Here is a 25,399-nt window from a genome sequence, read left to right as displayed (position 1 = left end):
TGGGACTGAACCCCAAACCATGTGGTTGAGAAACAAACTTCTGATTCTACATCACCACTTATATTGCTTTTCCAGTTCCACCCAGTCATCCCCCCCACCTTCTTTGGTTAAATGTTTGTAGTCACGTAGCTCTTCTACAGTAAAAGACCTGTTGTGCTTCAATCCTTTTCTCTTATACTTTCCCTCTCTCTAATTATTCTTCTACCATAAAGTTGCCCACCACCACCATCACCACACCACTCTGGTCAAAGTCTTGTGAGCTGCATTGTAACCTTAATAGTGCTGGTGGAGTGGAGGCGCAATGGCCCAGTGGTTAGGGCAGTGGACTCGCGGTCATAGGACCACGGTTTCGATTTCCAGACCGGGCGTTGTGAGTGTTTATTGAGCGAAAACACCTAAAGCTCCACGAGGCTCTGACAGGGGATGGTGGCGAACCCTGCTGTACTCTTTCACCACAACTTTCTCTCACTCTTACTTCCTGTTTCTGTTGTGCCTGTAATTCAAGGGGTCAGCCTTGTCACACTGAATATCCCCGAGAACTACATTAAGGGTACACGTGTCTGTGGAGTGCTCAGCCACTTGCACGTTAATTTCACAAGCAGGCCGTTCCGTTGATCGGATCAAATGGAACCCTCGTCGTCGTAACCGACAGAGTGCCAACACGGTGCTGGTGGTACAAAAAAGCCCCCTCCCCCCCAGTACCTGCTGTTATGTGGTTGGCATTATGAAGGGCATCCAGCCATAGAAACCATGCCAAAGCAGACACTGAAACATAATGCAGTCCTTGGGCCCATTGAATCCTGTCAAACCATCCAACCCATGCCAGCATGAAACAGGTAACATGGACATTAAATGATGATGCTGGTGATGATGGAGGTGGAGACTGGAAATATACAAGTAAGGTAATAATGTTGTATGTATACTCAGATATCTTCTGCTCTCATTTTCACCACTGTCTTGGTATGATAGAAGAAGAAATAGTTTAAAGTCAGTAGTACAAACACAGTCATAGTAACCTCTAATCTCTTCTGACTTTACTCCAATAACTTTCACATGTTTCTTTCTAAAAGATGGCATGGTAGTGTTGGTGGTGCTGATTGTGTCTAGTAAGACTGGTAATCTTATATTAATGCTATTATCCTTTGAGAGTCTATACCCTAATCCCTCACTCACCATGAGGCATTGCATTACAAAGGAAAGGAGAAACACAAAACAAAATAAAAGAAACTCACAGATAGAAAACATTGAAATTCACTGTACTGATTTCAACTGATCTATATCTACAACGGGAACAGCTCATTGGAATGTTGAATGCACTTTGCAGAAATTACACTTTGCCACCTCAAAAAGACTCCTCACATCTCAGTCACACTATCTCTCTCTCTCTCTCTCTCTCTCTGTCTCTCTCTCTCTCTCTCTCTCTCTCTCTCTCTCTCTCTCTTTCTCTCTCTCTCTCTCTCTCTCTCTCTCTCTTTCTTTCTTTCTTTCTTTCTTTCTTTCTTAAATGAGGTAGAAATCTGTTATATGGAAGCATTATTTTTAGTAGTTTCAAGGTAGCAAGCTGACAGAATCGTTAGCATCGGAGAAGATGCTCAGCTGCAATTCCTCTGGCTCTTTTACTTTCAGAGCTCAAATTGTGCTGAGGTTAACTTTGCCTTTCATCCTTTCAGGGTTGATAAAATAAAAGTACAAGTCAAGTACTGGAGGCTGGTGCAACTGATTGGCCCCACCCATCAGAATAGTTAGCCTTATGCCAAAATTAGAAAGAACTAAATTTAGTAGTTTCAAACTGTTTAACAAACCAGTGTTAGATGATTGATAGCAACAGAAGCAGTATTAATACCAAAAGTAATATTAATCCCCACTTAAAAGTGGATGTTGTGTTGGAACACAAAATACTGTGTTGTCTTCAACCGCCATTATTACACATATTTGTGTTGCACTGCATCTATAGTTATGAAATAATTTATACTTATATGTGTGCAAGCACCCTCAACACCATACCACACTCACACACACACACATACATAAGAAGGCACCACTTAAAAGTTTCTACTAAATGTGTTTATATATATATATATATATATATGTGTATGTGTGTGTGTGTGTGTGTGTAAAACCCTTAAAAACTTCTGTGGTACTATCACACATACACAAAATTTCGAATGTTATCTAATAAAACATCTTCAGTTATTTTGCTATCATTTAAATACCATTATTATCTAAAGAAAGGATGATGTTTGAAGATAATGGGATTTAGCAAGAGAGCTAGATTGAGTGAAATAGTCTTGAACTTGTGTATGCTTTTTTAATTTTTATTTTTGGTAATGTTGAATGAATATACCTTAGCAACAGAGGCAGTATTACTACTAAGAGGTAATATTTATCCCTACTTAAATGTAGATGTTCTCTTAGAACAAATTATACTACGGTATTTATCATGAGAAACTCTCACATTGGCTTTTTTTTTTTTTTTTTTTTTTTTGTGCAAAATGCACTCTTGTTTATATTACTAGCAGGGAGATAAATCCCTACTACATCCAGTACTAAGACCATCAGATCATGTGATTTCAACCTTGTTTGGTCTTATCAGTGATGGACACTCAGTGCTAGAGACAGCAGTGAATCATCTCCCTGCCAGCAATGTATAGATTGACCCTACCAAAACAGGCACTGGTGTTGTGATTAGCCAGTTAGCTTGTTAAAAAATATACATTAGTGTTGGAGGTAATATTAAAACCAATTCATAATATTTATTCCCACTTAGACATGCATGTTCTATATGAACAAACTTTGCTGCATAGTTGTCACAAGAGAAATTCTTACATTGGCAAACAGGATTATATTCTGAGTTACTTGGAAAACAATAAGTGTTAACAATATACTGTGAAAACATAGCTTTGTAATTAAGAAGCTCGTTTTGCAATAAAGTGGTTTTGAGTTGTCCCACTGTGTAACACTTGGATAAGTGTCTTCTTTTGTAGCCCTGGTCCAACTAATACCTTGTGAATGAATTTGTAGATGGAAACTGTGTGGTAGCTTGTTATGTGTGTTCTTGGGTTTGTTTCATCTCCAACACCATTTGATAACTGGTGTTGGTTTGATTACATCTCTGTAACTTAGTAGTTCAGCATCAGAGTCTGATACAGTAAGTGCCAGGCTCTGAAAATGTGCACTGGGGTTGATGTGTCGGTCTAAACCATGTCGGCCCAAGGCGGTAGTTGAAGGCACTTGTCCAAGTTGCCATGCAGTGGGAGTGAACCTGGTACCATGTGGTTGGGAAACAAACTTCTTACCACACAGCCACACCTGTTATGTATGTGTATTGGTGAAAGATATACACTTTAGCTATAAAACCTGTAAACTGGTATATTCAAACAAAAGTACTTTCTGGTGTTTATTCTGTCCAAGTTGTGTAGACACTCCCTTGTCACTCACACTCTTCTTTTCAGTTTCTGTCTACCGAATCCAAGATTTTGGTTGGCCTGAAACTATAGTAAAAAAAACAAAAAAAAAACAAAAAAACAAAAAAACCTTGCCCAGGATGCCACACAGTGGGACTGAACCTGAAATGATGTGGTCAGGAAGCAAGTTTCATTACCACATAGCCATACCTGCTCTTAAACAATATCCAACACCACCAACACCAGGCTCTTGGTTGCCTTTAGCAGAATCCGTTTTGTGACAAGCATTTTGATCAGGTTTCAAGTTTGCATATAGCTTTATCCTTCCTCATTCCCACCAGTCTTTGAGGCCCCCAAAAAGGTCATGAGTACTACCCTAACTCTCAAAAATATAAATATAGACCTAGTATCAAAACCAGGTCACAGTCTCTCATATTACATAGGTGCCATCTTGTTCCACTGTGTTCTCTGTAATCACTTCAAATTCTAAATTGAATGACTCACTCGGTTGTGAGTTACACTCGTAATCACCCTCTCTCTGTCCTTCCTCTAATTTTTTTTCATAGGAAAAACAAAAATACTGTGGCATTTTCTAGGATCACGTGTAGACAGATCTAGCTTTAGATAGTGGGTGTGTGAGAAAATACAACTTCAAAACCAGTTTTAGTTTTCTTTGTCATGTCTTTGACCAGAAGTTGATAATTTACTTAACATATTTTCAAGTGAAAATTTTTCTTTTTTCTTTTCTCTCTATTTATTTATTTATGAAGAAAAATGTTGTTTGCATTGTACTGCAATGTGTCTTATTTAATCCTTTCTACTATTGGCACAAGGCCTGAAATTTTTGGGGAGGGGATGAGTCGATTACATTGATCCCAGTGTGTAACTGGTAGTTGGTTTATTGACCCTGAAAGGATGAAAGGCAAAGTCGACCCTGGTGGCGTTTGAACCCAGAATGTAAAGATGGACGAAATACCTATTTCTTTACTGCCCACAGGGGGCTAAACATAGAGGGGACAGACAAAGAGGGTAGGTCGATTACATCGACCCCAGTGCGTAACTGGTACTTATTTAATCGACCCCGAAAGGATGAAAGGCAAAGTCGACCTCGGCGGAATTTGAACTCAGAACGTAACAGCAGACGAAATACTGATAAGCCTTTCGCCCGGCGTGCTAACGTTTCTGCCAGCTCGCCGCCTTAATGTGTCTTATTTAATATTATAATTACGGTGGTGAGCTGGCGGAATCATTTGCATGATGGACAAATGTTTAGTGGCATTTTGTCCATCTGTACATTCTGAGTTCAAATTCTGCCAAGGGTTGACTTTGCCATTCATCCTTTTCGGGGTTGATAAAATAAGTACCAGCTGACCACTGGAGTTGATGTAATCAACTAGCCCCCACCCCAGATTTCAAGCCCTGTGCCTAAAGAAGAAAGGATTATCGTCGTCAGTGGCAAGCTGACAGAATCGTTAGCATGATGGGCGAAATGCTTAGCAGTATTTTGTCTGCTGCTATGTTTTGAGTTCAAATTCTGCTGAGGTCGACTTCACCTTACATCCTTTCGGGGTCAATAAATTAAGTACCAGTTGAATACTGGGGGTCGATCTAATCGACCAATCTCCTCCCCCCCCCCAAATTTGAGGCCGTGTGCTTCCACTAAAAAGGATTATTATTATTATTATTAGTATTTATTATTAAGAAGGCAGTGAGCTGGCAAAACCGTTAGCATGCTGGGCGAAATGCTTTGTGGCATTTCATCTGCCTTTACATTATGAGTTCAAATTTCGCCAAAGTCGACTTTCAGGGTCAAAAGTACCAGTTGAGTGCCGGGGTTGATGTACTCGACTTACCCCCTTCTCTGAAATTGCTGGCCTTGTGCCAAAATTTGAAAGCATTTTTTTTCTTTTTTTTCTCAGAGTTCTCAGTCTTACTTGGTCCGGTTGATTCTGTGAGAGTGGACAGCAATCTGTTATCAGGGGTCTCACAGGGTCTCTTCCCGCAAAATTATTATCGTTGTTCTCCTCCTTTTGGGGGATCAATAAAATAAGTACCAGTCAAGTACTAGGCCCCTCTTTAATATTTCAGGCCTTTTGCTTATAATAGAAAAGATTATTATTATTATTATTATTGAAGTCATCACACAGTATCCAATATCGTGATGTATATCGAAGATATTGTGTTTACCAGGGATTTTGCGCTCTGTCATGTCACTACATGGACCTCAGACAGACAGTACTTTATACCAGTATGTGTGCAGTTTGTAAGTAAAGACGATTTTTGCAGCACACTAAGATGGTAAGGTATTCTTAAAGTGTTTAGCTGTTTCTTCAGGCTGGGTTGTATTGAACCTTTATTGTTATTTACAAAAGTCATGTGATATCTAGACAAGGGTATATGCAAACACAAGCACATACACAGCTCTATGAAAGTTGTGAGTTATGGGCATTGTTGCTGTCACTTTGCCAACAGATCATCTGCTTACTTGGAAGACATATTAAATAAGGTGTTCCTTATTTGAAAAGTAGTTACGGTTGAGTGACAGGAAAGGCATCTGGCTATAAACAGTGCCTCAATAATATATTCATCTAATCCAGGGGTTTTCAAACTTTTTGACTTGCGTACCCCTTTATATTTCAGGCTTTACCTTATAAACGCTTATGAAATTTATACATAAATATTTGCTTAAAATAACATATTTTTACATTTCGATTAAAGATTTTGATTAAAAAACATATACAAAATCAAATTGCCCATAAAAAGTATTTGCTGTCCACGGACCCCCTGTCTTGTCCTTGCGGACCACAGTTTGAAAACCCCTGATCTAATCCATGCTAGCATGGAAAAAGACGTAAAAATAAATGAATGAGTTGGCAAGCCTATTGACGTGCCATTCATATTTAGTTTTATCTCGACATTTTGGGTTTGTATATTGCCATGGTTACAAAAAAAAAAAAAGAAAGAAAAAAGCAGCCACAAGAAAAACCACAAGTGAAACACTGAAGTTGATTCATTTAACTTCCTGCACTCACACATTCACTCAAATTGGCAGATTTTCTCTATTTTGTGTATGCATACTAGATGACTAAGAACTGCGTCAGACAGATGGCGTGATGCTGAGATCCATCCAACCCATGCCAGCATGTAAAAGGTTGATACATGTGTCTGTGTGTTTGTTTGCAATCCTCGTTTAACGTCCACTTTTCTCTGTTTGCATGGGCCAGATTTTGCTGAGGCAGAATTTGTCTGACTGGATGTTTTCCTGTTATCAATCCTCACTTGTTTCCAATTATGGTAATATTTTCTCATAGCTAAATATGACATAGTCCCTTCTTCGGTCACTAGATGTCCTTTTTAATTTTTAATTACTGATATAACATAATATGTCATATGTGTTTGTTTATTGTTTTTATTGTCCTCTTTGTTGAAAAATAAATAGGTAAATTGACATAATACAATGTCTGCAAGTTGATGAGTACCACATAGTCCCCTCCATTTTCTTATTGCTATATATATATATACATATATATATATATATATATATATATATATATATATGTGTAAATATATAGAAACAAAAGGATAAAGAGAGCAAAGGTAAGGTTGAAGAATTTTATGGATAGAGTCTTACAGCTGTTTCTTGGAAGATCCAGTACTTCCCTTCATCGGAGACAGAAAAAATAAAGTTATCTATTATTATATCCATAGGCGGATATTTTTAGTATGAAGTGGTAAAGAGTGTGATGTGCTGAAAAAAGAGAGAACAGTACTTGAAGAGTAGTTTCATTCCAGTGGTAAATATCCGTGTAGAAATTCGTGCAGATTAATCCTTGTGTGAATAATCCGGAAATTTAATCCGGATTATTCACACAAGGATTAATCTGCACGAATTTCTACACGGATATTTACCACTGGAATGAAACTACTCTTCAAGTACTGTTCTCTCTTTTTTCAGCACATCACACTCTTTACCACTTCATACTAAAAATATCCGCCTATGGATATAATAATAGATAACTTTATTTTTTCTGTCTCCGATGAAGGGAAGTACTGGATCTTCCCAGAAACAGCTGTAAGACTCTATACATAAAATTCTTCAACCTTACCTTTGCTCTCTTTATCCTTTTGTTTTAATATTTTTACATATACACACGCTAATACACGACTTATAATCCCCAATCCTGTTCATACAACGACTGAGGCAAACTAATCGGTATACAGCACTTACTCGGTATTACCTGTATCCTCCAGGGTTTGGTTAAATCCAATACCCTCCTCAACCTTGTATATATATATATGTATATATGTATATATATGTATATATATATATATATATATATATGTATATATATATATATATATATATATATATATATATAATGTCATATGTAAACAAACATAAGTTTGTTTTTGAAGTGCTGAAATGTAGTGTAGAATGAGTAGAAAGATATTTTTCCACACGTAAGTACTGATAGAACAGTATATATAAGATAAAATCCTCACAGAGCAGAAAAATTTGTCAGCAACCACAGATTTTTCTGCACTGTAAGGATTTTATCCTATATATGCTGTTCTACCAGTACTTACGCATGGAAGAAAGACTGGAAATGATCAACCCTTCTTGTACAATGATGAGTGGTTCCCATCCTCAGTGTCTGGGGATTTCATATACTCAGAAGTAACCCTCACTGTTCACCTCACACAGCAGATTTGTGCTACTACTGTGCAGTCTACCAGGGCCTTCCAAATCTTCTCCTTGGTATCATTACTCCATCTTTGTCATCCACAAGTATATATACACATATATATACACACCATTATTCAAATAAAGATATTTATCTCATACATATTGATGTAGTAAACATACAATAGCTAGACCTGTCACCACCTGAAACAACCAATACAATAACAATACTGAACACATACAAACACTCCTTCTTTCTTTTTTTGTTTATATCCTGTTTGACTAATGTCCACATTTATGTTAATTAGGGTAGCAGTAAATTGTATTGGGTTTTTGGACATACTAGCTTTTACCTTTTTATTTTTTATTTGTTTGAGGCATTAGACTGTGGCCATGCTGGGGCATTGCCTTGAAGACTTTTTAGTCAAATGGATCGACCCCAGTACTTTGTTTTTCAAGCCTGGTACTTATTCTATCAGTTTCTATGGCTGAACTGCTAAGTCATGGGGATGTAAACTCACCAATACCAATTGTTAAGTGGTGGTGGTGGTGGACAAACTCACACTCACATACACACACAGAATCGACTTCTTTTAGTTTTTGTCTACCAAATGCACTCACAAGGCTTTGGTTGGCCCAAGGCTATAGTAGAAGACACTTACCCAAGGTGCCAAGCAATAGGACTTGACCCAGAACCACGTGGTTGGGAAGCAAGCTTCTTGCCACACCTGCGCCTACAATTGAAGAAACAGAAAAGCCAGCCCTTCAACTAGCTATTTAACCCTTTAGCATTAAACTACTTATATTCTTGGTTGTGGCGGACTGAGGGTGGAACACGAACTGAACTTCTGTGATTTTGGAGTTACATTGTGACTCTCTGTGTATCAGCCATTGAACTGTGGCCATATTGGGACACCATCATGAAGGTTTTAGTCAAAACAAATTGACCCTAGTTCTAATGTTTAAGTCTGGTACTTGTTTTCTCAGTTTCTTTTGCCAAACTACTATGTTAGGTGGACATAGATAAACCAGCACCAGTTGTCAAGTAGTGGTGAAACACAAACACACACACACACACACACACACACACACACATACATACACATACACACGCACACACTATGATAGGCGTCCCTACAGATTCCACCTTACAAATTCACTTACTTACAAAGCATCAACTGACCTGGAGTTATAGTAGAAAATGCTTACCCAATGTTCCACACAATGGAACTGAACCTGAAACCATATGATCATGAAGCAAGCTTTTTTAACCACGCAGGCTACCTACACCTTATGTGCACATGAAATTGTGATGTCTTTATTGAACCTTGATATTTCTAGCAAGCTTGGGAGCAGACAGGCACCAAAATAGCAAATTGTTTTTGACTAAGTGCAGCCTAGGGTAAAAGGCAAAATAATACTTGTATTATACTATGTGACTGACACTGATATAACTTACATAGAATTAGTTCATGCTTATTTGGTTTCTTTATTACAAAGCGTTACTCTTGTGGTACATATTTACTATACTGTGATACAAAAATGAAGTAGGTTAGTAAAAGAATCAAAGAAAATGGGAATGCAGACTATGTAAAACATTATGTAAAAAATTGCAATAAAAGCAATAATTTGCTTTAACTTATATTGGCATATTCACTAACAAAATATTTTTATGTTTCAACTTTGTCGTCATCACTGTCATTGTTTAACATTTGTTTTCCATGATGACACCTGTCGGATGCTTTGATAGCTTTTCTATGGCCAAATGTCCTTGTTGCCAACCATTGCCCGTTTCCAAGCAAGGTAATATTTTCCTGAAGCTGGGTATGTTTTCGTGGAAGACTAGAAGCAAGCAATCTTACTTGTATGACAATGATGATCATTTACAATCATCATCTGATGTTTAGACAGTGGTAGAGAGAGAGAGAGAGAGAGAGAGAGGGATGCACACACATGACTGGCTTCTTTCAGTTTTCTTCTCCCAAATCCATTCACAAGGCTTTGGTTGACCCAGGGCTATGATACAAAATACATGCCCAGAGTTTCGTGCATTGGGACTAAACTTAAAACCATGTTATTGGAATCACTTGCTGTACAGAATATGCTTTGCTAAGGAAATATCATCATCACTCATCACTCATCAATCATCATCATTCAATATCCATTTTCCATGCTGGCATGGGTTTGATAACTTGACAGGAATTTGCAAGACCAGGGGCCCCACCAGGTTCTGTTGTCTGTTTTGGCTTGGTTTCTACAGCTGGATGCCCTTCCTAATGCCAATCACTATACAGAGTGTACTGGGTGCTTTCTATGTGGCACCATCACCAGTACCTTTTACGTGGCACCAGCACCTGTGCTTTTTACATGGCACCTTGGTTTTAGGGTCCCAATTCTGTTGTGGCGAGCAGGTCTTTTTGAGTACAGCAATGCACCACATATCTGAGTCCTCTGTCATCTCCTTCATAAGGATATATATATATTTATATATATTAATAGTTATTGCCAAGCTAACATGGCAGTCCAGAAAAATAGGACGAATGCTGCCATTGATTAGCTCGAAGAGGCCATCGCCTCTAGCTAGCTATGTGACACACGAACCTGTGTCCATTATAACCTTCGAACAGGGGAGGTCAGCTGCTTCCCCTTGCTTGTCTGGCATCTACAGACTAGTTTCAGGGTTGAGCAGCAGAACCAAAACATCTCTGTTGCTGTCAGCAATTTGCTTTGAAGATCGGATCCATTCTCAAATCGTCCAAAAATGTAAGTCAATTGGCCTTATTGGAGTTATTTCCTTTGTTGAGTTTAAATTTTAAACACTCGAGTAGAAGTAGTTTTTGTCCTCCAATTACTTGAATAAGATCAGTTGATCAAAGTTTCATAGCTTACTATATTACATACCAGGACATTACAGTATTGTGAGCAAAAAAGGTATTGCAGCTGTGACTCTAAATTTTTAAAATAATGGGGTGTAGTTTGAGAGTGGTTTAACTACTATTTTTAACCAATCAAGTAGCAATATAGAAGCTCCTTCATTCGTTATCATCATCATCATCATCATCATTATCACCACCGCCATCATCTTCATTTTAATGTCCATTTTTCCATGCTTGCTTGGATCAGGTGGAATTTGTTAAGGCAAATTTTCTATGGCTGGATGCACTTCCTGTTGCCAACCCTCACCTGTTTTCCAGATGTATTTCATAGAAGACAGGAAGCAGACAACATCAGCTGTATGATGATAATGCTTTTTTATGACCATCGTGTGATGTGAAGATGTGCTTCTTTCAGTTTCTGTCATACAAATCCACTCACAAGGCTTTGGTTGGACTAGAGCTATAATAGAAGACTCTTGCCCAACGTGTCGCACAGTGGGACTGAACACAATACCACATGGGATGGGATATGAGCTTCTTAACCATTCAGCCATGCTTGCAGCTATATAAAAAACCAGTTTCTTTCTAATGGGCTGTTTTTTTTTTCCTTTCTTTTTTTCATTTTCTATGTGATAAATACCAGTTTCAAATTTTGGCACAAGGTCAGTAATTTCAGCAATTATATTGACCCCAGTGCTTGACTGGTACTTAGTTTATTGGCTCCCCAACAGGATGAAAGGCAAAAGTTGACCTCGACTGAATTTGAACTCAGAATGTAAAGATGAGCAAAATGCTTAGCTCAGTGTGCTAATGATTCTGCTAATTTGATGCAACTGGTACTTAATTTATAGACCCTGAAAAGATGAAAGGCAAAGTCGACCTCAGTGGAATTTGAACTCAGAATGTAAAGACACATGAGACACCACTTTTTGCCCGGCGTGGTAACGGTTCTGCCAGCTTGCCACTTTCCAAGTGATAAATATAAGAACTACTCAATTATTTTCAACTTCCTGTTGAAGAAACTTTTACTTCATTTATTTTAAAGTAGGGTAGGAGTTCATTTAATATTTTTCACGCCAGGGGGCCTATCAACAAAATAGCTTTTCTCATTTTGACATCTGTGATTGAGGGCTTGTATTCTGTGTGTATGAGAGAGAGAGAGACAGACAGAAAGAGGGCAGGGAGGAGTGAGGGAAAGAGTGAGAGGAGAATTAAGTGAAACATACCACTTTTTGTTTTGTTGTTGCAGTACCGTCTCTACAAACCTTTGCAAGAAGACTGTAAATCCATTATACATATTGAGGAAGGCATAGCTGTGTGGTTTCTTAATTTGCTTTGAAACCATGTGGGTTTATGCTTGGTCTCACTGTGGAGCACATTGCACAAGTGTGTTTTTACTATGGCTCTAGTTTGATCAATGTTCATCATCATCATCATCATCATCATCATCGTTTAACATTCGCTTTCCGTGCTAGCATGGGTTGGATGATTTGACTGGGGACTGGCAAACCAGATGGCTACACCAGGCTCCAATCTGATCTGGCAGAGTTTCTACAGCTGGATGCCCTTCCTAACGCCAACCACTCTCAGAGTGTAGCGTGTGCTTTTTATGTGTCACCGGCATAAGGGCCAGTCCAGCGGTACTGACAACGGCCACGCTCAACTGGTGTTTTTTATAAGCCACCTGCACAGGAGTCAGTCCAATGTTTTGTTCACATGCCACCGGCACAAGTGCCAGTAAGGTGAAGCTGGAAATGATCGTGCTCAAATGGTGCTTTTTACGTGCCACCGGCACCAAAGTGAGACCGCTGCTCTGGCAGTGATCCCGCTCGGATGGTGCTGTTAGCGCTGCACTGGCACGGGTGCCAGTCATTGAATTTGGTTCAATGCTTGTGTGTGCGTTTGTTAAGCTTGCTTCCCAACCACAAGGTTTCAAGTTCAGTCCCGTTGCATGGCACCTTGGGCTAGTGACTTCTATCAAACCTATACCAGTGGTAGGATGGGGACAAAAACATGCACACAAACACACACATAAAATCTTTGTGTCAATCATGTTCAGTTAAATTGTAATGTTTCACACTTTCTGTCTGTATATACATATTGTGTGTGTGTACATCCTCTTTCTTTCTTCTCCCCACAAAATATGTTCATTTTTGCTTTAAAAGGTTGTAGTTCTTTGAAGCCAAGAAAAACAGGATTCTTTGAACTATTATAAGCAACAACATTCAACACTACTAAGATGAAGATTCCAGACAAAATTTGAGCAGGAATGGACTTTCAGCTACTTGTTTACTTTATTTCATCTCAATGTTTGTTGTCTTATATTGAACCCCTCTCCTTCCCTCCTGTCTATTTATTTATTTATTTATTTATTTATCTATCACTATTTTTCTCTTGTCTTTTCCATTATCCTTCTGTTGCCACTTGAAATCACTATAACAAAATACTGAATCTTACATTTAGAAATTTTTTTCCATTTCATATTAAAAGAGAAGGGCAGTGTTCAAGGGGTATGAAATGTTTTGGTCCAAATATTTTAGCCCCTTTCATTTGGAAGTTCAATGCTGACTTATTTGACATCAGTGGAGGGACAATGGCCCAGTGGTTAGGGCAGCAGACTCGCGGTTGTAGGATCACAGATTCGATTCCCAGACCGGGCGTTGTGAGTGTTTATTGAGCGAAAACACCTAAAGCTCCACGAGGCTCCGGCAGGGGATGGTGGCGAACCCTGCTGTACTCTTTCACCACAACTTTCTCTCACTCTTTCTTCCTGTTTCTGTTATACCTGTGTTTCAAAGGGCCAGCCTTGTCACACTCTGTGTCACGCTGAATATCCCTGAGAACTACGTCAAGTGTACTCGTGTCTGTGGAGTGCTCAGCCACTTGCACGTTAATTTCACGAGCAGGCTGTTCCACTGATTGGATCAACTGGAACCCTTGTCGTCGTAACTGACGGAGTGCCACTATTTGACATCAGACGTTTTAATGTTTCCCTTTCTCTTTCTCCCTCCTTTTCTCTCTCCTCCTCTCTCTCTCACTCTCTGTTTATGTGTGTGAACATATTTCTCTATGTATGAGAGGAAAAGTGTTTAGGTCAAGGTCAGATGTGTTCAATTAATCAATTGTAATGTATAAATTAAAACTGATCTAGATGATCTAAATTCAAACTTTCCATCAAAATTATATTCCGTACATCATCTTATTAATTACAAGCTTCTTTTACTAAATTTGTCATTATTTTCAGAATTGAAACAAAAGGCTGTGTATTTCAACAGAAATATGGTTACAGGAGGGTTAAAGCATGGGACTTGCATGTGGTATTGCAGAATAGTAGTACATTGGCATATTTGCTGTTTGGTACAGATCTGCCTCACCCCAGTGTGAGGAAAGAAAACAATGTGTCTTTTTATAAGTCAGTGTACGTGGGTAGATGATTTAAGAAACTTTTGGCTGCTGTTTATATATCTAGCTGATCATGTGACTACATAGAAACTCCCTAAGACTTGATGTTCAAATATTGATATGTAACGCGAGGGGTGGATAGCAGGATTGTTTGGGTGTCAAGTGTAAAAAAAACATCTTTTGATGCTTTTGTTCAAATCCTCCTCAGATCTGCTTTGCTTTTCACCCGTTTTTTTGTGGATGAAATATCTATAAAATGTATATTGGAAGTCCTTGAAGATTAATGATGGGAGCAACAAAAGAAAACGAAACACAAAATTGTCTTTACTTGTGAAATTAAATTTCATGGTTGTTGCCTTCTAGCACTTGTGCTGGTGGCTAATTAGAAAATCATTCGAGCGATGTTGTTGCCAGTGCCGCTGGACTGGCTCCCGTGCAGGTGGTACGTAAAAAACACCTTTTTGAGCGTGGTCGTTGCCAGTACCATGTGACTGGCCCTTGTGCCGGTGGCACGTAAAAGCACCCACTACACTCTCGGAGTGGTTGGTGTTAGGAAGGGCATCCAGCTGTAGAAACTCTGCCAGATCAGATTGGAGCCTGGTGTAGCCTTCTGGTTTGCCAGTCCTCAGTCAAATCGTCCAACTCAAAAATAGAATTGGTATTGTCTGCAAGTGATGTTGCCTCAATAAACTTGACATATCTGAACAGAAACTGGTTTCAAATATGACATTCCTCAACAAAAGATTGATTGATTTATAAAACTGCTTTCCACAGTTCAGGGTAATGAAATTTTGAGTGGGTATATTTTTATTTCTGCAGTAAAAGGGTTAAATCCGCAGAATTTCCTCTCTCTCTCTCTCTCTCTCTCTCTCTCTCAATAATTATTTTCCTATCTCAATAATTACTTTCCTCTCTCAATAATTACTTTCTTTTGTTTTCTTATTTTACATACTTTTGTCTTATTCAAATATTTCTACGATATATTTATATATTTTTTTAATCTCTACTGAACAGTTGGGACGAAATCCCTCCTTCCACACGACTCCGCCCTGAAGGAGAACAGATTGTAGCCCGCTACAACAACGGTGCCATGAAGGAGATAATGGGAATGAATGAAAATAACACAAACCACAGTGGTACCAATAGTGAACACAGGTCATCTCCAAAGGTGAACGGGCAACCACACTATGAGCGTAATGGAAATTTCTTGAATGGTTATTCCTGGTGAGTGTTTTTTGTTTTCTTGGGAGGTAACACACCCTATCCTGTTTGAGATGTGATATACTTTGCTGTTGCAGATAATTGCATAAATGTTTCATTAATATTGGTCATGGTAGCTCCTGCAACCATTTTAACATGTATTTTCCCAAATTGCATGGGTCAGACTGGCATATTTTTCTATGGCTGGATGCTTTTCCTTTCACCAACACTTCACTTGTTTCTAAGTCAAGTAATATTTCTACATGGCCAGACATGTTTTCATGGAAGATTGGAACTGAAGAACTCCATTTGGATGATAGTGATGCTCCTCATTCACAACTATCATGTGATGCCAAGACAGGGAGGAACCACCCTTGCCATATTTTCTCTCTTCTACTACTTCTAGTCTGTGTATAAAGCTCATGTAGTCTAGTCTTCCTCCTCAGTTGCAGCCAGTTTGTCAAAGTTAGGGGATGTAAAACTCTGTTATGTTTCTTTAATTTCAATCCTGTCAGTGTTTCTCTGAAGAACTCTGGCTGAAACATTGGATTTTCCATTCCTCATGGAGATTTCCCTGCACTCTTTTAGTCTATACACACACACACACACACACACACACACACACACACACACACACACACACACACACACACACACACACACACACACACATCACATAACAGATTTACTGTATTATACAATTACATTCTCAACCTTCCCTCTCCACCCCCACCAAACCTAATGCTTACCAAATCAATGATTATTTGAGATAGCTGCCAGTAACACACTGTCTATATGAATTGGGTTTTACACATGCGCGCGCGCGTGCACACAGATACACACACACACGAGCTTCCATACAGTTTTCATCTACCAGTTCTAGTCACAAGGCATTGGTTGGTCTGAGGCTACAATAGTTGCAGACACTTGTCCAAAGTGACATGCAGTGGAATAGAACCTAAAACCACATGGTTACAAAGTAGACTCCATGCTCACCCAACCACTTTTACTTCTATAAAAGAAACACAAACGTAAACCCAAGACTTCCTATGTGCAAGTATCCACTGTATTTAACAGTTTATTGATACAACCCTTTTGGTATCAACCTATCTCTCCAAGACTGCTCCAGGTTCTGTGATACAAACTTCATGTTTTAAAGTGATCTAAATTAAAATCACAAGGACTATCTATTAAATGTGGAGCCGCAATGGCCCAGTGGTTAGGGCAGCGACTCGCGGTTATAAGATCGCGGTTTCGATTCCCAGACCGGGCGTTGTGAGTGTTTATTGAGCGAAAACACCTAAAAGCTCCACGAGGCTCCGGCAGGGGATGGTGGTGAACCCTGCTGTACTCTTTCACCACAACTTTGTCTCACTCTTACTTCCTGTTTCTGTTGTGCCTGTAATTCAAAGGGTCAGCCTTGTCACACTGTGTCACGCTGAATATCCCCGAGAATTACGTTAAGGGTACACGTGTCTGTGGAATGCTCAGCCACGTTAATTTCACGAGCAGGCTGTTCCGTTGATCGGATCAACAGGAACCCTTGACGTCGTAAGCGACGGAGTGCCAACAACAACAACAATCTATTAAATATCTGTTAGTATTTACTTATAAAATGATTTTTTTTATTTTCATCATTAAATTTGTTGCTGTCTGTATCTGTTGTGTAAACAAAATTCTATTCTAACCAAACAAATCTATGATCGAAGGCATGTGAACTGTGACTTCTTTTTTTCTTCCAGCAATAGTGTATCTCCGGGTACATTATCTAATGTCTCTTTTGGGTGTGGTTTGCAGGAGATTTGGTTGCTACTTCTAGCATGTCAAATGACCATATAGTGGCTCCTTTGCTACTGCTATTGTTGTCAGTGACATCAACAGCTGAAATGTTGAACGAATCACTTATAAAATGTAACAGCTGTATTTACTACATTCGTTTTACTACCATTAGTTGCTCTAATGTCAGCCTGTCAGGCAAGCAATAACTGGGACATTGTTAAACAAACCAAAATATACTCTGTAGAATCCATTCTCTATGGGTGGAGAACCATTTACATGTTTGGACATTTACATATTTTTGCCAGAGGAAGTCAATAAAAAAATCTGTGTAACTAACCATCAACTGAAGATTCTTCACAAAACAGCTAAATGTCTCTTCCTAGTTTTAAGAAGTCTTTAATGCAGAGGTCACCAAACTTTTTCGACCATCGACCCCCTTTAGCCACTTCACCTTCCGCTTCGACCACCCTCCTCATTTTGAAATATCTTAATACCCTACCCTACTGTTCCATACTTTAAATGTGTACTGGGTGCTGATGCTGGCAATTAAAACGTTGGCTAAAATATATACGACAGATTAAGAAATTCCATTGAAGATGACACACTTTTTACATTTAAAACTACATATATGAGTATACAGTGTTAAACTTTCAGTTTTTATGAAACTGCTCTCATGATTAAAAAATATGAAAAATGCATCATATTGCTGGAATATCTTTTATTAAAATTGACAACATCAATGTGAGGGATGAGCATGGCGCTGACTAAATATTTCAAGCAGTTCATCTGGGTGAGCTGGTCTTTCACATGCTGATCCCCATTCAACCCCTTGACTATCATCGACCCCCTGTAATTCCTCACCGACTCCTAGGAGGTCTGTCAGACCCCCTTTGGCGATCCCTGCTTTAATGACATCTCTTTGTCTTACCTTTCATGTTAAAGATGAGCTTGTACTTATATGTGCAGTTGCATGATAATCATTAACCAACAAAGTCCCCCCCCTCCTTTTTCTTGTATCTTATATTAGAAACATGGATACGTGTGATTTCCTCTGGCAATGGTCATCAATACAAAGATGGTAATTATTCTCTCACAACACAACATAGAATTCAAAAATTTGAATTTGAAATTGTAAAATATGAGGAAGAAGATGTGTAGATTCCTCATCTTTAATTTTTTTTTGTCTATTATGAAGTTCTTACAACTTCTAATTGGAGGTAATCATGTGAAGTACTATTTCATTCTCATTAGAAATCTTCAGCCTGACATAACCTTTAATTTATTAATTGTATATATTACGAAGTATTTGGATGGTATAATTAAATTTTTGCTTTTCTTTTTAATTTCTTGTTATTATTAGATATGATCATATAACAAATTCCTAATTCTTTTCTTTCAGTGGCCATACCCGTGGGCATGTGTCTCCAACTCGCACCAAACCTGAAGCAATAGAATACCACAACAAAAACAAGCATTCTGAAGTTGGCGCTATCATCAGAGGAGAGCCTTTGCCTGCCACACCCAGTGGCAGGAAAATTACGAACAGAAATCTGGTTCGCTCTGAAGAGTGGTGATACCTTTTCTGCCAGCATTTTTAATTGTGAAATCATCAAGGAGATTGGCTTGTGAAATTTGACTATTTCGCGAAACATTTTTTTCATTTTTATTAATGGGGACATTTTAGGTGTATAACACCAAGTAAAGGTTGGAAGGTTTAGGGGTGTGTATATAGATCTATGTGTATATGCATGTGTATACATGCATAAATTTGTATGTATTTCTGTATGTATATGCATAGAGATGTATGTATGCCTGTATGTTTTTGCCTAGATATGTATGAATGTGTATATATGCATAGATATGTTTTTATATATGTATGTTATACGTGTAGTTATGTGTATATGTATATCTGCATGTGTGTATATGCATAGATATGTGTTTTTGGATGTATGTGCATATATATGCATCAGTGTGTGTGTATAGTATGCCAGTGTACTGTGTATGTATTTGTTCAAGGTTTGCTTTAATTCTTGTAAAAGAAAAAAAGCTTTAAGTACATTTGTACAGTAAAACAAACAATGTTGCATATACTTACATACTCATAACAAATTCCACAATGTATACATAAAAAAATTGCACACAAAAAATAGTTTAAGTGATGAAGTAAACAAAAAGAATAACATAACAAAATTACATGTTTTTAGTAAAATAAAACTCAGAAGTGAGTTCCAATGATTAATTAATTTTTCTCTGATACAAAACCTTCATCACCACAAAGATTTAGACAAGTGACAGCCTGTTTATAGACAAGTATGGTTGAGATCTTTGCTGTCTTAAAAAGTTTTTTGATAAATTGAGAAGTTCTCTTGTTCACACTGAACACAGCTATTATTCATTGTTGCAGATGGGGGGAACTGTTAACCAGTTTTCCTTCAAGAAAACCCCTTCATCACTGAAGATTTAAATGATGGCCAAGTTGCAAAAGGGCTTCAGTATGTGTACATAGGGGCACGTTTTTGTTTAAAATTTTTTTTGTTAAATCAACAAGTATTCTTGATGGTCAAACTGAACTCCTTCATGTTCGATACAATGTTGTGGATGAGGGTTTTATGATTAAATATTTGCATCATATGGCTTCACATTAAAATATAGACTTATATACTAATTATGTTATATTAACGTAAATGATTTTAGAATTGTATCAACCTACCAGATTGGAACAAGAAAGGGAAACTAAGCCCTCCTCAACAGGGCTCAATCCAGGTATCATTCACTTGCTTGTCAGGCAACTATATTACTGATTGCATCATACAGTGCTAGTATTCTTCTAACTAGATACTATCACTTGTTTCTGCTATTTTAACTCTATCATTTTTGTTTCCACAATATTATAGTTCCTTATTTAGCACTAGCAGTAGAAGCTATTCTTCTATATGCCTCAAATAGCAAAGAGACTGGCTTTGATTCAATGTTTACAATGATAGACAACCTTATAAATACAAATGCTCTGTAGGAGAAATGGTAATATAGTTACTTTGCAAAGTGGTAGATGTCTGGTTATCCATTTTCCTGTCTCAAGATTGGTGCCTGTAAATATATTCTAACCCTAGGCTTGGTTTTAGAAGAATATTTATTTTTTAAATACAAGAATAACATTTATATTAATTCATATTGTTGATTCTAAAAAATAAATAAGTATTAATTCACAATAGAATAAGTTAGATCAGAATTACAATCATTGCTTAATCTCTGTAAGGTGGTGAGATGGCCAAATTGTTAGCACAGTGGGCCTAACATTCTGAATTCAAATTCAGCTGAGGTCAACTTTGCCTTTCGTCATTTCAGGGTCAATTAAATAAGTACTAGATGAGCACTGGGGTTGATGTAATTGGCTATCCCACTTCCTATAAAAATTACTGGCCTTGTACCAAAATTAGAAAGAATTATGTTTAACCTGTGTGTGTGTGTTGTGTATGATTAAAATTGTGGTGAAAAAGTAAGAAAAGTTCATGTTTGTTTATATTGGAATGTCGAGTGAAAAATAAACTTCTTTTTCTCTTGATTACATTTTTTAAAAATCTCACAAAAAAAAAAGACTCAAAAAACAAAGAAACCCTCAAAGAGAAACTGAAGGCTGTTCTCCAAAAATAAATTCTTTATATAAAAGGTTCATGTTTTTATAATTGCATTGAGAATCAAAGCTAGCAAGATGGTTATTTTTTTTTTTTTTTTTCATTCACCAACCACCCTTCTGTTTAGTGTGAGGATATGTTTGTCTATTTACATATATATATATTAACTTCACTTTAAACTTATATATGTATATTTTTGACTCTTGAAATGTCCATTTATAGATGTATAATTATAAGTACTAGAATATTTTTTATACATATATATTTTGTGTTATTTCATTTACATCTACACCTTCTTATACATGTCATTAGATTCCATTAACTAGGAGTATTATTTATATATATATATATATATATATATACACACACAGCATAAAGGCGGTGCTCCAGCATGGCCACAGTCAGGTGACTGAAACAAGTAAAAGAGTATATATTTTAAATTAAGAAATAAGTCACTTAGATATTACGTTCGTATCTTATAAGATTTTCAATATTATTTCCGGTTTGCACAGTGGTGAGTTGACAGAATGGTTAGCATGCTATTCAAAATGCTACCTGTCTTTACATTCTGCCAAGGTCAACTTAGCCTGGGGGCTGTTATATTTAACTTCTCCCTCCCCCGAAATTGCTGGCCTTGTGCCAAAATTTGAAGCCAATATCATTTCCAGTCTTTTATACTGTTTCTCTATATCACTTTTTTTAAAAACTTTTTTTGAAGAAAACAATAGGTTAAGGGTTAGTATTCAAGATTTGATGCTAAACTAAAGTTTCTTAAGCTGCTTTACTGAATAATTCTACATGGTTGGCACCTGTAGTACAGAAAAGACCATTTCGGTCATCGATCTAGATACTAGATGAAGAAGTGATGATGAACATAACTATAGGATACCATGCTGGAAGAGTAAATTTATAGTGAATTTTATCTTCTCCTTCCCTCTTATATATTTGGAGATGACTGGATGAAGGGTCTTAATTTGTCTGACAAGTTGCCATCATTAAATTTCGTTCAAGAATAAGCTTTTTTTCCTGATATGTCAAGCCCTTTTTATAAAAAACATTTTATGAAATAACAGTTTTTATTCTACTCTAATGACGTGTAGTGTTGTTCTGTATTGTTGCTTGGCCTTTTTTAAGAATATAGAATCTATAATGGTAATAATAATTGGATAACTGGAGTCTCTCTAGATTCCAATCTTGAAATCACCCTTACCTGTATACCATTGCTCTCTTCATGCTGTTTCTCATTTTTGATATTTCCCAAGATTCTCTGTGTGTGTGTGTTTACATGTGTATGTGTGGTGTGTGTGTAAATAAGTGCCAAGCACAAAGCTCTTAGCCCTTGAATCACTTTGTAACTTCCACTGATTAAAAATAAAAAAAATATACTTAAGTTTTGAGTTCTGTTTATCCTATTTGTACTATCAAATATATATATGCTGTGTTGAGGTGGTGTGATATTTTGAATTTATTTTTTTACAGGTGGGCGATATTTTAAATTATTTTTTTATGGGATTTTTAGTAAGCTTATGATCTTAAAATGGACTATTAATTTCTTACTTATGATAATTGTATCATTATGGTTTTTATTTGAAGGTTAGCAGAATGAATATCAATGTGTATCATATTTTTTTCTTTATCTCACATCTACTGTCATCTGTGTGTACATGTGTTACCATGTGTGTGTAGTGTTCCATAAGTAAGGCAGCATTTAACAGCAAACTGTAATTGAAAACCTAACAGACTTACTGGGACATTTTGTATGTATAAATATATATAATTTTGTTTGTTTGTTTATATGGTGATTTCCACTTTTTAGCATTTGTTACCTTTTGGTCTTTTATATCAGGTAAAAGTTTCATTCTTGAGAGCAAAAGACATGGTTGTGAACATGAAAGAATTTATTTTTAAAAAAAATGTTTAAATTTGAAATGGAGGTGGGGATTGATTTATTATACTTATTGTTAGATATCACGTGATTAGAGGTCAAACTAGTACAATACACTATGCCATCATTATCATAATAATAATAATAATCATGGTTGTTGTTGGTGGTGACAGTATGGGTTCATCTGTATTTTGTTGTTGTCCAATACACTATTTGGTGATGGGAACATCAGTAGAAATTTTTTACTTTTCAGTTGATGTTTTTTCTTTATACCAACAGACCCTCGAATAATTTTCTTGTTCTTTTGCATATCAAGTTATATGGGACACTTATAACATTGTAAAATAAGCCTTTCCTACTTGTGTAGTATGTGTAGAGAGATGTACTTGCATAGCAAGTGACCTGATCTGAGGTCGGGTGCTGGAACAAAAACAATTGCAGCCATTTAAAATAACACACAAAAGCTGTTAGATTCACTTCAACATTTAAATTTAATTTGTCAAAATATTTTCGTCGCTTTGAGACCGCGACCTGTTCACTGACAAATATATATATAGATATGTATTTGTATGTATGTTTTTACGCTTAGTTATAATAAAAACGATTTTACATTAATCTGAGGAGTTACTCTATGCTTTTTTGTAGAGTACAAGTTCATTCTTAAATAATGATATTGTCGACAGTGACTTCGAAGTTTTGGTCAGTTAAGCTATCATTGGACTGCTGATGATGGCTTAACTGGCTGAAACTTGGAAGTCACTGTTAACAATATTCTTCTTCAAGAATAAACACACACACACATTGACACCTGCATACTTTTCTTACTTCTTTCCCATCTTGATAACCCATCTGCACAAATTTATTCAAAATACCATTAAACCTTTTTTTTTTCTTTTCTTCTTCTCTTAATTAACCACTCTTCAAAATTTTTCGAAGCCTTGACCAAGTCTTCCAGCCTCCTAACGTCCAACTAATTCAATGACCACAATTGGCAAATAAAAATATATAAAACATGGTTTTCCTTTTTATTTTTCTATTTTAAATTCAAATAAACAAAAATACCACACCAGCTGTGTTATGTGTCATATTGATGTTATTAAATGCACTTTTCTGTAATAATATATATATATATAACAAAAAAAGAAAAACGAAAGGAAAATGTGTTGTGTATTATGTTATGCTAGGTAACAACACTATACTTCATTAATCATAGTTTACCTCCTTACCTATCCTTGCCTACCAATTTATGTTTAAAAATTTAACAGCTGTGAGTTCATTGCGTTCACCTGTGTTACAAAGCAAATATTTCTTACTTTCCATTGAAATTCAGGCAGACTAAAATTGCTGTCTTCATTTCCCCATTTATGCATGTCCCTACATAAAGCGCACTCAACTAACACCATCTGACTGACTGGGTTTTTCAAATTGCAGCACAGAGACTCAGTTCATTTAGTTGAGTTTATTTCATCATGATCATCACCATCTTTTAACTTCCCTGTGCTCTGCTGGCATGGATTGGGCAGTTTGACAGGATCTGATGTGCCCAAGGATTGCATCAGGCTCCAGTGTTTACTTTGGCATGGTTCCAATGGTTGGTTACCCACCATCTTAAACACCAACCATTTTACAACATAAACTGGGTGCTTTTTTTTTTTTTTTTTTTTTTGCCACCAGCACTGAGACTGCCTTGCAGTTTATGAGTCCACGAGCCCTAAGTCTTATATCTTTTTTCTTTTTTGCTGGTCTTAGGGCAAAGTGACCATACCCACCAAAACTGCAAATCACAAAACATTTTTTTTTCTGTTTTCAAATTTTCCAAAGAAGGAAAAGCTGGCACACACACACACAGCAGCGGTTTGAGGGACTGAAATGTAACTGCTCACCTCTGCAACTGTTGTACCTCTAAAGGGGTTAAACTTATTAACAACCTGGTTGAGTTCATGGCTGGCTCATGTGCTGTGTAGCTTGTATGTGATATTGCCCAAGGCATAAGACAACATGGATAACACACAAAGAAGAAGGAAGTTGCTTACTTGTGGTAAGTAACTTGCTTACAAACCACATGGTTCTGGGTTCAGTCCCACTGAGTGACACCTTGGGCAAGTGTCTTCTACTATAGCCTCGGGCCGACCAAAGCCTTGGTGGACGGAAACTGAAAGAAGCCTGTGATATATATGTTTGTGTGTCTGTGTTTGTTCCCCAACTTCGCTTGACAACCGATGCTGGTGTGTTTATGTCTCCATAACTTAGAGGTTCAGCAAAAAAGACCGATAGAATAAGTACTAGGCTTACAAAGAATAAGTCCTGGGGTTGATTTACTCGAATAAAGGTGGTGCTCCAGCATGGCCGCAGTCAAATGACTGAAACAAGTAAAAGAGACTAAAAAAAATAGTATAAATACATATACACATACACACATAACTATATATGTGTGTGTGTGTGACTATTATGTGATGTCTCTTCCTATCCTGAGGCAGTAGTATATAATTTGAGTGTTTTTAGGTTGTTAATTAGAGGGTTGTTCAGCTGTTAAATTA

General features: G+C 37.2%; 1 protein-coding gene across 6 annotated transcripts in view; it reads left to right on the top strand.

Moving 5' to 3' along the window:
• The window catches only part of LOC106867264 (uncharacterized), a 95,166-nt gene extending 72,799 nt beyond the window's left edge, over positions 1–22,367 (top strand). For all 6 annotated transcript variants that reach the window (XM_014912085.3, XM_014912081.3, XM_014912083.3 and 3 more), the window contains 2 exons: positions 15,381–15,590; positions 18,745–22,367. In XM_014912085.3, coding sequence (XP_014767571.1) covers positions 15,381–15,590; positions 18,745–18,919 — 385 coding nt within the window. In that variant the 3' untranslated portion in view covers positions 18,920–22,367. The remainder of the gene's footprint in view (positions 1–15,380; positions 15,591–18,744) is intronic.
• The last annotated feature ends 3,032 nt before the right edge of the window (positions 22,368–25,399 follow it).

Source organism: Octopus bimaculoides, chromosome 9 (assembly GCF_046866305.1).
Source record: "Octopus bimaculoides isolate indiv1 chromosome 9, ASM4686630v1, whole genome shotgun sequence".
Classification (NCBI taxonomy): domain Eukaryota; kingdom Metazoa; phylum Mollusca; class Cephalopoda; order Octopoda; family Octopodidae; genus Octopus; species Octopus bimaculoides.
This window is presented reverse-complemented; position numbering and strand designations above follow the sequence as displayed.